We start from the raw sequence: 12,931 nt of genomic DNA on the forward strand, positions 1-12,931 counted from the left end.
GAGAAGCTAAAACCTAGTCTGATCCTTAATCCTTTCTGTGCAACCATAGACTCCTTCTCTGCCTCCTCTGGAAGTTTTTAGATCTTCGTCTCCCTATTCATGGTGATGGGACTTTCCGTGGTTCCGTTCCCCACGTTGTTCTGAAGACCTAGTGGGCGCCCTTGGTTTGTAAACTCATGCACATCCTTGAATTCTGGGAAGTTTTCTGGAATCCTTTCCCTGGTCATGTCTTTCTCGCCGTGTTCTCTCTTCCTACTTCTGGAATGGAGCTTCTGAACTGGCCCCAGAGTTTTCCTTCTCCGGGCTCTTCTATCTCCTTTTTGTTATTTTCTTTTTTTTTTTTTCCTTTTTTTTTTTTTTTTTTTTAGTAACTGAGGATTAAATCCAGGAGTGTCAACCACTGAGCCACATCCCCAGCACTTCTATTTTTTTATTTTGAGGCAGGGTCTCACTAAGTTGCTTGGGGACCTCGCCAAGTTGCTGAGGCTGGCCTTGAACTTGGAACCCTCCTGCCTCAGCCTCCGGAGCTGCTGGGATTACTTGGAGTCCGTGCGCCTCTGCACCCAGCTCCTTATGTTTTTTTTATTCTGTTTACTGAGCAGTTACCTCAACTTTATCTTTCAACCTTTCCACTGAGTTTTTAATGTTGGTATTTTTTTTCTTTTTAATTTCCAAGAGTTCTGTTTCTCTCTCTGAATGTTTCTTGGGCTACTCTTTCCGGTGGCTGCGATGGCCTGTGTCTGGAGGACGCTCCTTCACGTATCTTCTCTGTTTCCTCCAGATGCACATTTTCCTGCGTGTCTGTTTTGACTTCTTCCTGTGACCGGCTTCCTGGTGATTCTTGGCCGGCCCAGTGTGTGGGGACCAAAGAACTGGCGGGAGCTGTGCGCGCAGAGGGCTTGCGGGCGATGACCTTGGCCTAGCTGGAGGGAGCTGGGCTGTTCACATGGCTCTTCTGAAGTCCCGTCCCCTTTCCTGGCCTGGTCTGTGTTCCCCTCTCCTGCTCCCCCCCCCCCCCCCCCCCCCGCTCTCAGTTACTGAGGCTTGGGGTAGGAATGAGCCAGGGCTGATACCCGTGTTCAGAATCAGAATCCGGGTCCGTTTCCCTGGGGTTGGCGATCCCGAGAAGTGCCCAGCCAGGAGCAAAAAGGTTTATTTAAAGACTCCCCCTCAAAGGAGGGGGTCCAAGACTGGCGCCCCAGGGAGTGGGGGTGCCCGCCCCTTCTGTGGGTTTCAGGTGTCCTTTGTTCTCATGCCCCCTCCTCCCATCCTGCCGAGTGGCCAAAAGGTGCAGTGACCCAGGGGTACTGGCCGAAAGTTGAATGGGCCCAGCTTCTGACCCAGTCACCCGCTACCTTTTGCCAACCCCCAGGGATGCGCGATCCTGCAGTTGGGGGAGTTGGGGTTCCTTCTAGAGCCTCCTGCTGCCGACGACGGACTCTCCTCCTCTCTTGGAGGAGTTGTCCCTTCCACTTCCTGGCTTCCTGGCTTCCCGGCTGGAGCTGCAGGTCTCTTTGGAGGTGGCGTGGGCTTGTGGAGACTCCCTTTACCATGGCTCCGTGAGCGCTGGGGAGGGAGGAGAGCTCCAGGCGTGTGTCCACCCACCGTCCTCCCGCGGACATTCCCGGCTCCTCTGCCACGTGACTGACAGCTGTGGGATGTTAGCAGACGTCTGCTAAATGCTCGGGGCTTAGCGAGAATGTCCAGCTAATCCTTAGCTAGGAACCCCACGCAGCAAACAGGACAGATAGAGACCTTTAAAGTTCCATCCCGAAATTAATACGGGGCCTGCGTGTGTCATCCAAAATAAAAGCGAGCTTAGATTTAAAAATAAGGAAGGCCAACCACATGTTTAAATCTCTCTTATGTTTACATTAATGGCTTTTTTTTTTTTTTTTTAAAGAGAGAGTGAGAGAGAGAGGGAGAGAATTTTTTAAATATTTAGTTTTCGGCAGACATAACATCTTTGTTGGTATGTGGTGCTGAGGATCGAACCCAGGTCACACGCATGCCAGGCGAGCGCACTACCACTTGAGCCACATCCCCAGCCCTTAATGGCTTTTTTACAAAATCGCAACTATCCAATCCTTCCTTGGCGTGTGTGTGTGTGTGTGCGTGCGCCGTGAGCGTGGGCGTCCGGGGCTTGTTGGTGACCCAGCGCTGGGGCAGCCACCACCATGAGTCCCCTTTAGTAGCTGGAGAAATGAGGCTCAGAGACATGAAGGATTTGCTGAAGGTCAGATAAATGTTGTAGATGGATTTGAACTTGACCCATCTGACGTCCAGTCTTGCCCTGGGCGGAGCTACAGCAGGGTCCCCATCCCCTGGGTGGCTCTGTGCTCCCCAAAGTCCAGCTCCTCGCATCTCCCCGTAGTGAAGGCCCACAGCTTGGGAGGCAGGAGCTGAGCTCGGGACACCACGGGACACCACGGGGTGAATGGGCAGCAGCACAGCCCTCCCGCAGGCCCCCCTGGGGTCTTCCTCTCCCCCCAGGGCTGCTGGGCTGGGAGGACCTGGGGTACAGGGAGGTCCTGGGGTGCAGGGAGGTCCTGGGGTGCAGGGAGGTCCTGGGGTACAGGGAGGCCCGAGTTCATTCTGTCCTGCTGGCAGGAGCCCTCAGGCTGTGCCCGGCTGGCCCAGTCACCAGAAGTGTCTTGTCGTCACCTCATTAGCACCAAATGGCCACTCTCCGGGGATTAGAGCAGATGCCGGGCCAGCATGGGGCCCTGGGCCCAGTCCCCTCCAGGCCTGAGATAAGTCTGCACAGGGAGGTCATCCCAACTGCCCTCTGGGCCTCGCGGGTTCCCACACTCGGTTGTGTCCCCCTGTGCCTGGTTGGCAGGCCCTGGGGCTGGCTCGCGTTGGCCCAGCTCCCCAGAGGCTGCTCTGGAACGAGGAGGAGGGCCCGCCAGGTCCGGGCTCCCTGCTCCCTAAACCCCAGCAGGCTAAGCCCTCGCCCGCAGGACAGGCAGCAGCCTCCCCACCTGAGAGACTGGAGAAACTGAGGCCCCACACGCCACGCGATCTGGCAGAACCGAGAGTCATCGTGGAGACCACCACCTTCTGCCCCGCCAGGGCAGCACGCGAGTTGGCCTAGACGGTGACTCCATTTAAGGGAAGGAAAACAGAGGCCCCCAGAGCCCAAGGGGCTGGCTTAGGCCTTAGGACTTAATCTGTTCTGGTTGCTATAACAAAATGCCTTAGGCAGAGTGGCTTATAAACCACAGGGGTCCATTTCCTACAGTTCTCTAGGCTGAGAAGCCCAAGGTCAAGGTGCTGACAGATGTGGTTTCTTGAGGCTCTGTTTCCAGGCTCCTAGTTGGAGCCTTGCTGGGCCCTTTTCACCAGGGAGAAGAGGGAATGAGCTCCCATTGGTGACTAATCACCTCCCAGAGGCCCAACTCCAAATTCTGTCACCTCCGGGAGAGGATTTCACTATAAGGATTTTGGGGGAGACACAAACCTTCAGACCACAGCACCTTGTCATGAGAAAGGGATTGAACTTGGCCCGCGACCCTGCTGTATCTATTTCCACCCTGTTTTTATCTGTTTTCCTGGTGAAGGCCTCGGCTTGGGGAGGCAGAGGGGGTGGCCAGGGGGTGGGCCTGGGAAGTCGCCCCACACGGCTCTGCCCCAGGGACAGATTTCTTGAAGACACGTCTCCCGACGTTGCGAGTGCCGTGCCTCTCCGTCTCTGGGGCTCGGCGGTGTGCTCGGCAGTGTCTGGCCTGCCGGGTGGTGGGGACAGTGAGGACCCTGGCACAGCCTTCGGGGACGGCTGGTTGGCACTTGTCTCGGCTCAGGCTGCTCAAACCACTTGATGTCGTCCACCACTTGATGTGTGGGAAATGTGCTGTCCACCTGGCTGGAGCCGGGAAGCCCCAAGTGTGGGGCACCAGCGCCCTGGAGTCCCGGTGAGCCCTCTTCACCGTAGATGGCACCCCCTCGCCGGGTCCCCGTGGGGTGGAAGGGGCTGGCCAGCTCTCTGGGCCTCTTTGATGGAGGACGCTGATCCCATTTGACCTAATCGCCTTCTGAAACCCCAGCTCTCCACAGGTCTCCCCAGTGCGTGGGGGGTGCCAGCGCTCGGGCCCCGCAGGCTCTGACTTGCCACCACGTCCTGGCACAGTGGAGAGCAAACGGGGGCCATTTATAATCGGTCAGTACTGAGCTGGAGAAGCCCACATGCTGCAGAGAGTGGACTTGGGGGTTCCTTGTTGTATGTGCATGAAGGTGTCCCCCAGCCTCGGGGAATCAGGTTCCTGTCCCCTTGTTCACTCAGCAGGATACATAATTGACCCGCGCTGGCAAGGCACAGGCTGGGGAGGGAATGTTCATCAAATCATTTCAGGAATGGACAGGCCCTGGATGGAGGCCCAGGGAGCTGCGGCAGGGCACCCCCTGGGGCCTGTCCTAGGCTGGGGGAGCGGGGCCTCCTGGGGAGGTGGCTGGAGCTTCATCAGGGAGCCTTGGTGATATCCTCGAGGCTGGTGGGGCTGGAGGAGGGGGAGTGTGGCAAGTGGGAGTGGAGGCCCCCGGGGGGACATTGGTCTTCTGCTACCCAAGCCCCTCGGTGGCTCAGTTTCCCACCCAGGTCTGTGGGAGGGTGGGGGTGGGGCTGGAGGAGGAGAAGGCCCACCTGCAGGCGTGGCGCAGGGAGTGGTGCAGGGAGAGGTGCAGGGAGTGGTGCAGGGAGTGGTGCAGGGAGTGGTGCAGGGAGTGGTGCAGGGAGTGGTGCAGGGAGAGGTGCAGGGAGTGGTGCAGGGAGTGGTGCAGGGAGAGGTGCAGGGAGTGGTGCAGGGAGTGGTGCAGGGAGAGGTGCAGGGAGAGGTGCAGGGAGTGGTGCAGGGAGTGGTGCAGGCGTGGTGCAGGCGTGGTGCAGGCGTGGTGCAGGGAGTGGTGCAGGGAGTGGTGCAGGGAGTGGTGCAGGGAGTGGTGCAGGGAGTGGTGCAGGGAGTGGTGCAGGGAGTGGTGCAGGGAGAGGTGCAGGCGTGGTGTAGGCATGGTGTAGGCGTGGTGCAGGTGTGGTGCAGGGAGTGGTGCAGGCGTGGTGCAGGCGTGGTGCAGGCGTGGTGCAGGGAGTGGTGCAGGGAAAGGTGCAGGCGTGGTGTAGGCATGGTGTAGGCGTGGTGCAGGCGTGGTGCAGGGAGTGGTGCAGGCGTGGTGCAGGCGTGGTGCAGGCGTGGTCTGGCTCTGGGTTTGCACTTCTCTGAGCCTCGGTTTCCCCGTTTGCCCCAGGAGGGTGAGAGTTGCCTGCTTCAGGTGTTACTGGGGCTCACCTGGCAGTGGCTGGGAGCCTGGTGCCTGGGCAGGACAGGGCCATTGGGGGTCAGTGTCATCTTTCCTTGGGGACCAGGCACCGGGCTCATTCACGTTCGCCCGGCGGAGGGTCAGGTGCCCCCGGACCCTCCTTCAGGTGGGGAGGAGGGTCGGGAGCCCCTTCCTGCTCATGGTGTAGACGGTCCCTCCGTCCCCACTGGCCTGGGACTAGGGAGACCCCGCAGGGGTGTGGGCTTGGCTCCTTGTCCCCGAGGTCCTGGGCAGCCTGGCACAGGGAGGAAGGGAGGGACGCCGAGCGCTGGGTTTTCTCCTTTTATGGTCAGCTGCAGGACTCTGTGCCCAGCCAGAAATCGGGAGCTTGTGCTTGGGATCCGGCCGAAAGAGCCGGTCTGTGTGGAGCTGGGCACCTCCTGAGAGTCCTGCCTGTTGTGCCACCGCGGGGAGGGACCACTGGAGCCCTGAGTCCCCTTCAAACACCCCCGAGACCTGCACCCCAAGGCAGACCCCAGGCCCGGGAGGAGGTGGGGGAGGCCCCCCAGCTCAGGGCTCTGGCCGGGAGGCAGGGCTGCGCTGGTGACGTCTCCCGGGCTGCAGGCCAAGGGGGTCCTGTGTCCTTCCCGCTCTGAGCTGCGGGGTCTGGGGGGCTCTGCCTGGGGCCCGGGATGGTACACATCCGTCTTGGGGTAGCTCCCTCGGCACGGAGACCACGAGGCCTTCCTGCTGTCTGAGGGGCCTCAAAGCCACATGCCCGTTCCCAGCACTGGGCACCTCCCCACTGCGGTGCCGTCACAGCCAGAGGTCATTTCTTTGCCCATCGGTCCCCAGCCCTGGGTCACAAGCTTCCGAAAAGCAAAGATAAGCGGGCCTTGTTGGTTTGCGTGTCTAGCCTGGCGCACAGTAGGGCCTCGGGACTCCTTTGCCGAGTGAGCGCAGCGTGTCCCGCTGTGGATAGGCGGTCACCCTGCCCCTGCCTCCGCCCGCGCCCCAGGTCAGCACAAGCCCCTCGGCACCTGCTGCCCCCTGTGGCTCTCGGTTCCCAGGATCAGGCACCACGGCCCTTGACCTTCAGGCGCTCTGGGCCTCCCAGGGGAGCACTGGGAACAGTGAGGGACAGTGAGGTGACGGTTGGGAAGCCGAGGGACGCACCTGAGGTGTGGGAAGTCGGGCCTCTCGACTTGGAGAGGGCATAAAGTGAACACGGTTTTCCAGAAACCATGATTGTGGCCTCGTTTACGTACCACGAAGGAATCGGCTGCAAAGATGGCATTTCCTGGTCGCTGGTGGCCTTGCAGGGTCCGAAAGCCATCTTGGCCCCCCAACTTTAGATGTCCACCAACGCAAAAAGAGGTGCCCACACGCCAGCCGCCCCCACCCTGGCCGGCCCCCCACCCCTTCTGTGTCTGTAGGCCCCCTGCTCTGGCCCATGCAGGCGACCAGGGTCCCGGCGGTGGGCTCGCCGTGGGCCGGCCTTGCCCCTCCCTGCTGGATGACATCCTGTTGGTCAGAGAAGCCACATTCTGCTCACCCGCCCCTGGCTGTGGGACAACTCGGCAGTTTCCCCTTCTTAGCTGTTACCCGTCCTGTAAAGTACTGCGGTTGTCGCCAAAGTTGAGAAAAGTAAGGACTCTACAAGCCCCGTGGTGACCGTCCCTTATCATAGAATCTGTACCCTTCCCCCCAAAGTATTAAAGAGACAGGTTAAATAACGATCGTGGGAGGTGAGTTGCTACCCTAGAGAGAAACTTTGGACCAAGGGGGCCGGGACCACCCTGGACCACGAGGCACATTGGCAGAGGGAGAAAGAGGCACAGCTTTCTCCAGGTGCTCGGCCTCCATCTGCTGGGAGAAGATTTGAACGAACATCCAGATCTGCCATGAGCAGTGTGGGTGGTCCCCTGGAGAGTCGTGCAGTGTGCAAGTCACCCCACCGTCCATGGCAGCCATGCAGGTGGGGACGGGGTACCATGGAAAGGCCCCCTTCTCAGCTCCTGAGAGGTGTGAGTCAGAGGCAGCATCTTGGATGAGGTGACTCCCCAGATGCTGTTTGAAGAATGGAGTACAGTCTACACCCCCAAACTGAAAACAGGTGCTCGCTGAAAGATTTGTACGTGAATGTTCCCCGCAACCCAGATTCCATCGGTGGAAAAATGGAGAAATGAAACTACTCTACCTACAGAGCAGAGTGTCAAGTCACAAAAAGGAGTGAAGTAGGCAGGCACAGTGGACCACACCTGCAATCCCAGTGGCTCCGGAGGCTGAGGCAGGAGGATAGCAAATTCAAGGCCAGCCTCAGCAACTTAGCAAGACTCTGTCTCGAGTTAAAAAAGTAGAAAGAGCTGGGGATGTGGCTCAGTGGCAGAGCACCCCGGGTTCAGTCCCCGGTGCCGACGATGACAAAGATGACAAAGTACTGATACAGGCTGCAGTATGGATGAACCTCCAAATCACCCTGGGGGAGAGAGGCCAGGTCCTAAGGTCCACACCTCACAGGACTCCATTTCTTGTGACATCTCCAGGTGAGGTCCACGCGTAGAGACAGAAGGCAGATTGGTCTGACAGAGGTGCCAGGGAATGGGCCGTGGGGAGCAATGACTTAACGGGCACCGCGGTTTATTGGGGGGTAACAAGTGCCTTGGAGCTAAGTGGGGAAGGTGCTCTTGGGCCCGGGAATCCGCCAAACCCCACGAGTCGCTGGTTTTGAAGTGATGAATGCTGTGTGGACTTTGCTTCCGTGAAAGAGAACGGATTGTGCAGGGGCAGGGCAGGGCAGGGCGGGCATGGGGGCAGAGGATCCCCTGCACATAACTGAGTTCTGAAATCTCTCTGGTCTGGAGTGGGCACAGCTGGGCCCAGGAGGGAACCAGCAGGCCCAGGGCATCACAGCCAGGTTGGCAGACAGTGCCCCCCGCCCGCCCTGCCCGCGCCATGCTGCCCAGGACCAGCCCTCCCCGGGCTTCCCACGCTGCATTTCCGATGGGAACGTCCCAGGCCAGAGGTCTCCCAGTGGCCCCCGCACAGAGCCTGCTCCCCCTGCTGGGGGCCCTGGGACCTCTGACCCTATAAATCTCTCCTGCGCTGGGGCCGACTCTGCGGGGCTGCGGGGAGGGTCTGCCCGCTCCCTGAAGCAGACGGAGCCGGCTAGTCCATCGACTGCGTCTCAGACTGTTCCTTAAAATAGCGGAGGCCCCTGGGGGTTGTCTCCCGCCTGGCCTCTGATCCCGGGGGCCTGCTTCTTCCAACCCTGCCCTCTGTCCGTCCTGCCTGGATCCATTTTTAACCCGGTTCCCGAGACGCTCTGCTCTCAGTTTCTCCCCCTGGGCAGGAGTGGACGGCACAGGTCCCCGGTCCTCAGGCCTGCGTCGTTGGGCCAGCTAGGATGGTTCCCTGTGCACGAGGGATTTGTCTGTCCCCAGGGAGTCCTGGGGACATTAGGTTTTGATTGTTTCCTTCCTTTTTTTGTCCTTTAAGGAAGTGCCGGCCAGGGAATGTGGGTGACCTAAGGAAGGTGAGAGAGGCCCCGGCCTGGAGTCCCACCTGCCACTCACTAGTGAAGGGAGCCAAGGGAGCGGCTGTATTAGTTTCCTGTGGCTGCTGTAACAAACGGGCCCTAACTTGGTGCCTTATCAGGAATGTCTTCCCTCCCAGCTCTGGAGGCCAGAGGCCTAAAACAAAGGTGTTGGCAGGGTTGGTCTCCGTGCAGCCTCTGAGGGACATCTCCTGGCTCCTGGGGGCTGCCAGCTGTCCCTGGGGTCCTGGCCTGTGGGGGAGTCTCTGGTCTCTGCCTCCATCTTAAACAATGAGCCAGTCCTCGACATTGGAGGATCCTTACCGTAATTGTACCTGAGAGACCCTTAATCTAAGGGACCTCTCAGCCCTGAGGTCCCAGGGTTCACTGATTTGGGGGTCCATGGCTAGGCCCCCCATGGTGACCGTGTAAAGTCCCCCTGCTTCTGAGCATCACTCTCCATCTGGAGAGCGGAAGTGATGCTGGTGTCCACACCAGGGCTGCTGAGGACCAGGTGCAGAGGCCCGGAGGACATGCAGGTGGCCCTGCTGGTTCTGACTGGTCTCCCAGCCCTGTGCCTGTGGTCATGGTGGGTTGACCAGGCGCAGTGCGAGCTCTTCTTCCCTCGGCCGGTTGTGGTGGCCCGAGGGAGAGGCTGCAGCAGGTCTTCAGGGCACAGAGCGGAAGTGATGGGGCCAGAGTGGGTCTCTGTCTTCCTCCTCGGTCCCTGACCCTCTTCAGGCACAGATGGTCCCCGAGGGATGTGGTCGCCAAACACGATTCCATCCTCACGGCGGTGGGCGCGGCTGTTTGGTGGGGCTGGACTTGGGATTTGAATCACGATTCTTTCCCAGTCTTGGCCACTTGTGGCTTGGCCCCCCTGCTGCCGGGCAGCTGGGAGCGGTGGCTCTGGCCAGCCCCATGATCCTGAGGGGACACAGCTGGAGCTTGGTGGTGAGCCCCGGGGCTCAGCCATGGAGGTCAGGAGGTTGGGGTGCATTCCCAGTAGGGACAATCACTGGCACGTCACCCCGTCCTAAACGGGGTGCCCGTGTTCTCCACCCGGACACGAGTACATAAGGGCACACATGTCTACACAGACACGTGTGTGCGTGTTGCAGAAGGCGTGTTTCAGAAAGCTGGCAGTGGGCCGAGTCCCTCCTGGCCTCCTGGCCCTGGAGTGTGAGCTCGGTGTGTCTCGGAGGAGGCGCCCGCCGGCCTCTGAAGACCCGCTCCTTCTCTCTCTGGTGTTGGGACTGAACCCCGGGCCTCCTGCCTCCTAGGCACGCGCTCTGCCCCGAGCTACCTCCCGGCCGCCGCCCCTTTCCAATGGCAGCCTGGTGTGGCACCTGTGGCCACGCTGGGGCTTGTGCACCAGGGCTGGTTTCTGTCCCCGGGCTGGTCACAGGTCTCGCTTCCAGTCTGGCTGCTACACACGTGGCAGGGACAGCCTGGAGCCCTCCCCAGGCGGGGGTGGTAGAGCACCTGGCCTGGAGGACAGGCCGCGAGCTGACCGAGTTCCCATGCCCAGGGAGGGCTCTCCTCCCGCCCCATCCCATCCCAGGGCCTCCCTCCTGCAGGGGCCTCCCTCGGCCTCAGCTGGGGGGTCAGCCCTGCCTGCCCTGGCCCCTCCCTGCACCCCCTGAACGCAGCCCCTGCTGGCGCTCCGGCCCTGCTCCCGCCTCGGCTTGGAAAAACCAAGAATGGACGGGGGATCGGATGTCCTGCTGGCTCTTCTGCCCTTGGTCCCGGGGACTTGGCTCGACCTGGCCTCTCGGGAGCCCATTCCCCAGGGAGCTAGCGGGTGGGGGCTGCGGAGAGTCCTGCAGCTGGCCCAGGTCCTCTCCGCCGGGCCCCCCTCACGGGGTGTGACCCTCCCTCTTCTCTGTAGTGTCCCACTGGACGTGGCCTTCATGGCCTCCAGTCCTCTCGTCCATCCTTCCACTCATCCCCCTCCTATCCCCAAAGCCCCCAGGAGCCCCGTCCCTTCAGACTCGGGGTAGGACCCAGGGAGACCTGGGGGGAGCTGGCGAGGGGCCGAGTGTTCCCTGAACTAAGGACCAGGGAGTGGGTTAGAGGGACGCCCACCCCTTTGGCACTGGGCCAATACCACCCTCCGACTTCCCTGTCGTGGCTGATGGCAAAGATGTTGGAAACTGTTCCCATGTCCCCTGTGAGGGACAAAATGAGCTTTAGGACCCAGCCCTGTCCTCCGAGGCCCCCTGAAGAGCAGATGGTGGTCTATGACAGCTGCGGTCACCTTTGACCCCAGGATACCCCTGTACCCCGTTTCCCTGGGGTCACCCCAGGGCTGACTTCTGGAGGACAGGAACGTAGGGAGGGGCCTGAGGAGCCTGCAGGGGGGCGGGGAGGCTGGGAGCCAGCCCTGAGAATGTGACCGACACTGGGGCTGTGCAGGCTCTGGGGACAGCAGTGAGGTCCCTCAATTCCTGTGTGACTGAGGTGGGTCTTGGGCCAGAGAATCGGGGGACACAGCCAGTTCTCAGCTGTTCACTGGGGCCTGGGGCTCCTGGGCCAGCCCCGCCCAGGCTGGGCGTGATGGCCGCTGACGTGGGACAGATGATCTAAAGGAGAGGGAACCAGGTGGGATGTCTGGAAATGTCTGCCCCCACCTCACAGATGGGGAGCCAAGGTGTGGAGGAGGTTCGGAACCTCCTCCCGTTTGCCCAAGGCCACAGAGCAGAGCTGTGGCCACTCGGGTGTCCAGTCTGTCTGGGTCTGAAGTCTGTCCTGGCCACAACCTGAACTGGGCAGGGTGGGTTCCGGGGACCCCCCCGCCCCATCCTCACCAGACTGGGAGCCCCTCCTGGATGAGTTGGCTTCTAGCCCCATCCTGGGGCTGCCTCTGGGACTCGGTGGCTGCCCTTGGCCTTGACCTTGACCCTGGGCAAGAAGCCCCTGGCCCTGGCCTCCCCAGCAGGACCAGCAGGCAGGAGCTTGAGATTGGAGGGCCTGGGGAAGCCGTCCAGACCCTGATCCCAGAGCTCCCACCCATTCACGCCCCTCTCTCCTTTCTGTCCGCAGACCGCGAGGACCAGTCCATCCTGTGCACGTAAGTGGAGCGACTTCCTGCCTCGTTCTTCTGGGATGGAGAGGCCATCTGTCAAAAAGGTCACAAGGGCGGGCTGTGTGATGTGTTCGGGGCCCAGTGCTCCGTCCCACCAGGTGCTGCTGAGCACTACGGAGGGTGCTCTCCTGCGAGGGCCACCCTGTCCCCCGGGAGCCTGGCAGCATCCGGGTCTTGACCTTGGAGCTTTTCAGAAGTGCTCTTCCAGCGTCTCCCCGAAGCCCCCAAGGTGGGAAAGAGATGGGGGCAGTAAATACTTACCACGTGCCAGTGAGTGCTGGGTCCTGCTGGACACGGGTCCCCGGGTGACCTCGGAGTGCGCTAGGGAGCAACGGGAGGGGCCAGACGGCTCCCGGCAGGTGTGGGGTGGACGTGGGTAGAAAGTGGGAGGAGTCAAACAAGGCGATCATGAACTCTGCAGAAAGCCACCAGGTGGGCAGGAAGGAGGGGGAGAAGATGGGCGAGGTTCCCGTGGGTATCAAAATGCAAACCAGAGCCGTGGTCTGCACAGAGCCGCTGCGGTGCGTCCTCCTCCCCTGGAGGTCTGCAGCCAGCCAGAGGGGGAGCTGAGGTCTTGGGGGGGCTGGGGACCGCTTGGTGCCACCTGGGTGCCATTCCCGGGACTGCAGTCAATCAATGGATGATAGAGAAAACATTTGGGGGACTTTCCATCTTTTCCTGCCACGATTCCTCCGCTCTCCAACGTGCCGCTACGCACACGGCATTTACGTCGCGTGGGGTCTGGCGGTAACTAGAGGTGGGTCCGCCCGCGTGAGGGCGCTCGTGGGGCTTGTGCAAAGACCGCACCGTTTGATCTAAGGGACCGGGGTGTGTGCAGACCTGGGAGGCCCCAGAACCAGTCCCCGTGGACACTGGGTGGACGGCGCGTGTGTCCGGTTGGCTCTGTGGGGAGAGGTGCTCTCCTCCCCCACCACGGGAAAGCGCCGCTCGGTACTTGACAAGGAGCCGTGAGAGCGGGCGATGGGGGGCTACCCAGACGGGGGGTGTAGATGGGGACTCACCGAAGGGGCTCCCCCTCTGCCACCCAGAGGCTGCGT

At 61.0% G+C, this 12,931-nt stretch overlaps 1 protein-coding gene across 6 annotated transcripts in view; it reads left to right on the forward strand.

Annotated features, from left to right (window-relative positions):
* Myh11 (myosin heavy chain 11) overlaps positions 1–12,931 on the forward strand; it is a 90,303-nt gene that overhangs the window by 23,154 nt on the left and 54,218 nt on the right. For all 6 annotated transcript variants that reach the window (XM_013357878.4, XM_021725421.3, XM_040278333.2 and 3 more), the window contains exon 4: positions 11,831–11,858. In XM_013357878.4, the coding sequence (XP_013213332.1) occupies positions 11,831–11,858 (28 nt within the window). The remainder of the gene's footprint in view (positions 1–11,830; positions 11,859–12,931) is intronic.

The sequence above is a fragment of the Ictidomys tridecemlineatus genome, chromosome 10 (genome assembly GCF_052094955.1).
Source record: "Ictidomys tridecemlineatus isolate mIctTri1 chromosome 10, mIctTri1.hap1, whole genome shotgun sequence".
In the NCBI taxonomy this organism is placed as follows: Eukaryota; Metazoa; Chordata; class Mammalia; order Rodentia; family Sciuridae; genus Ictidomys; species Ictidomys tridecemlineatus.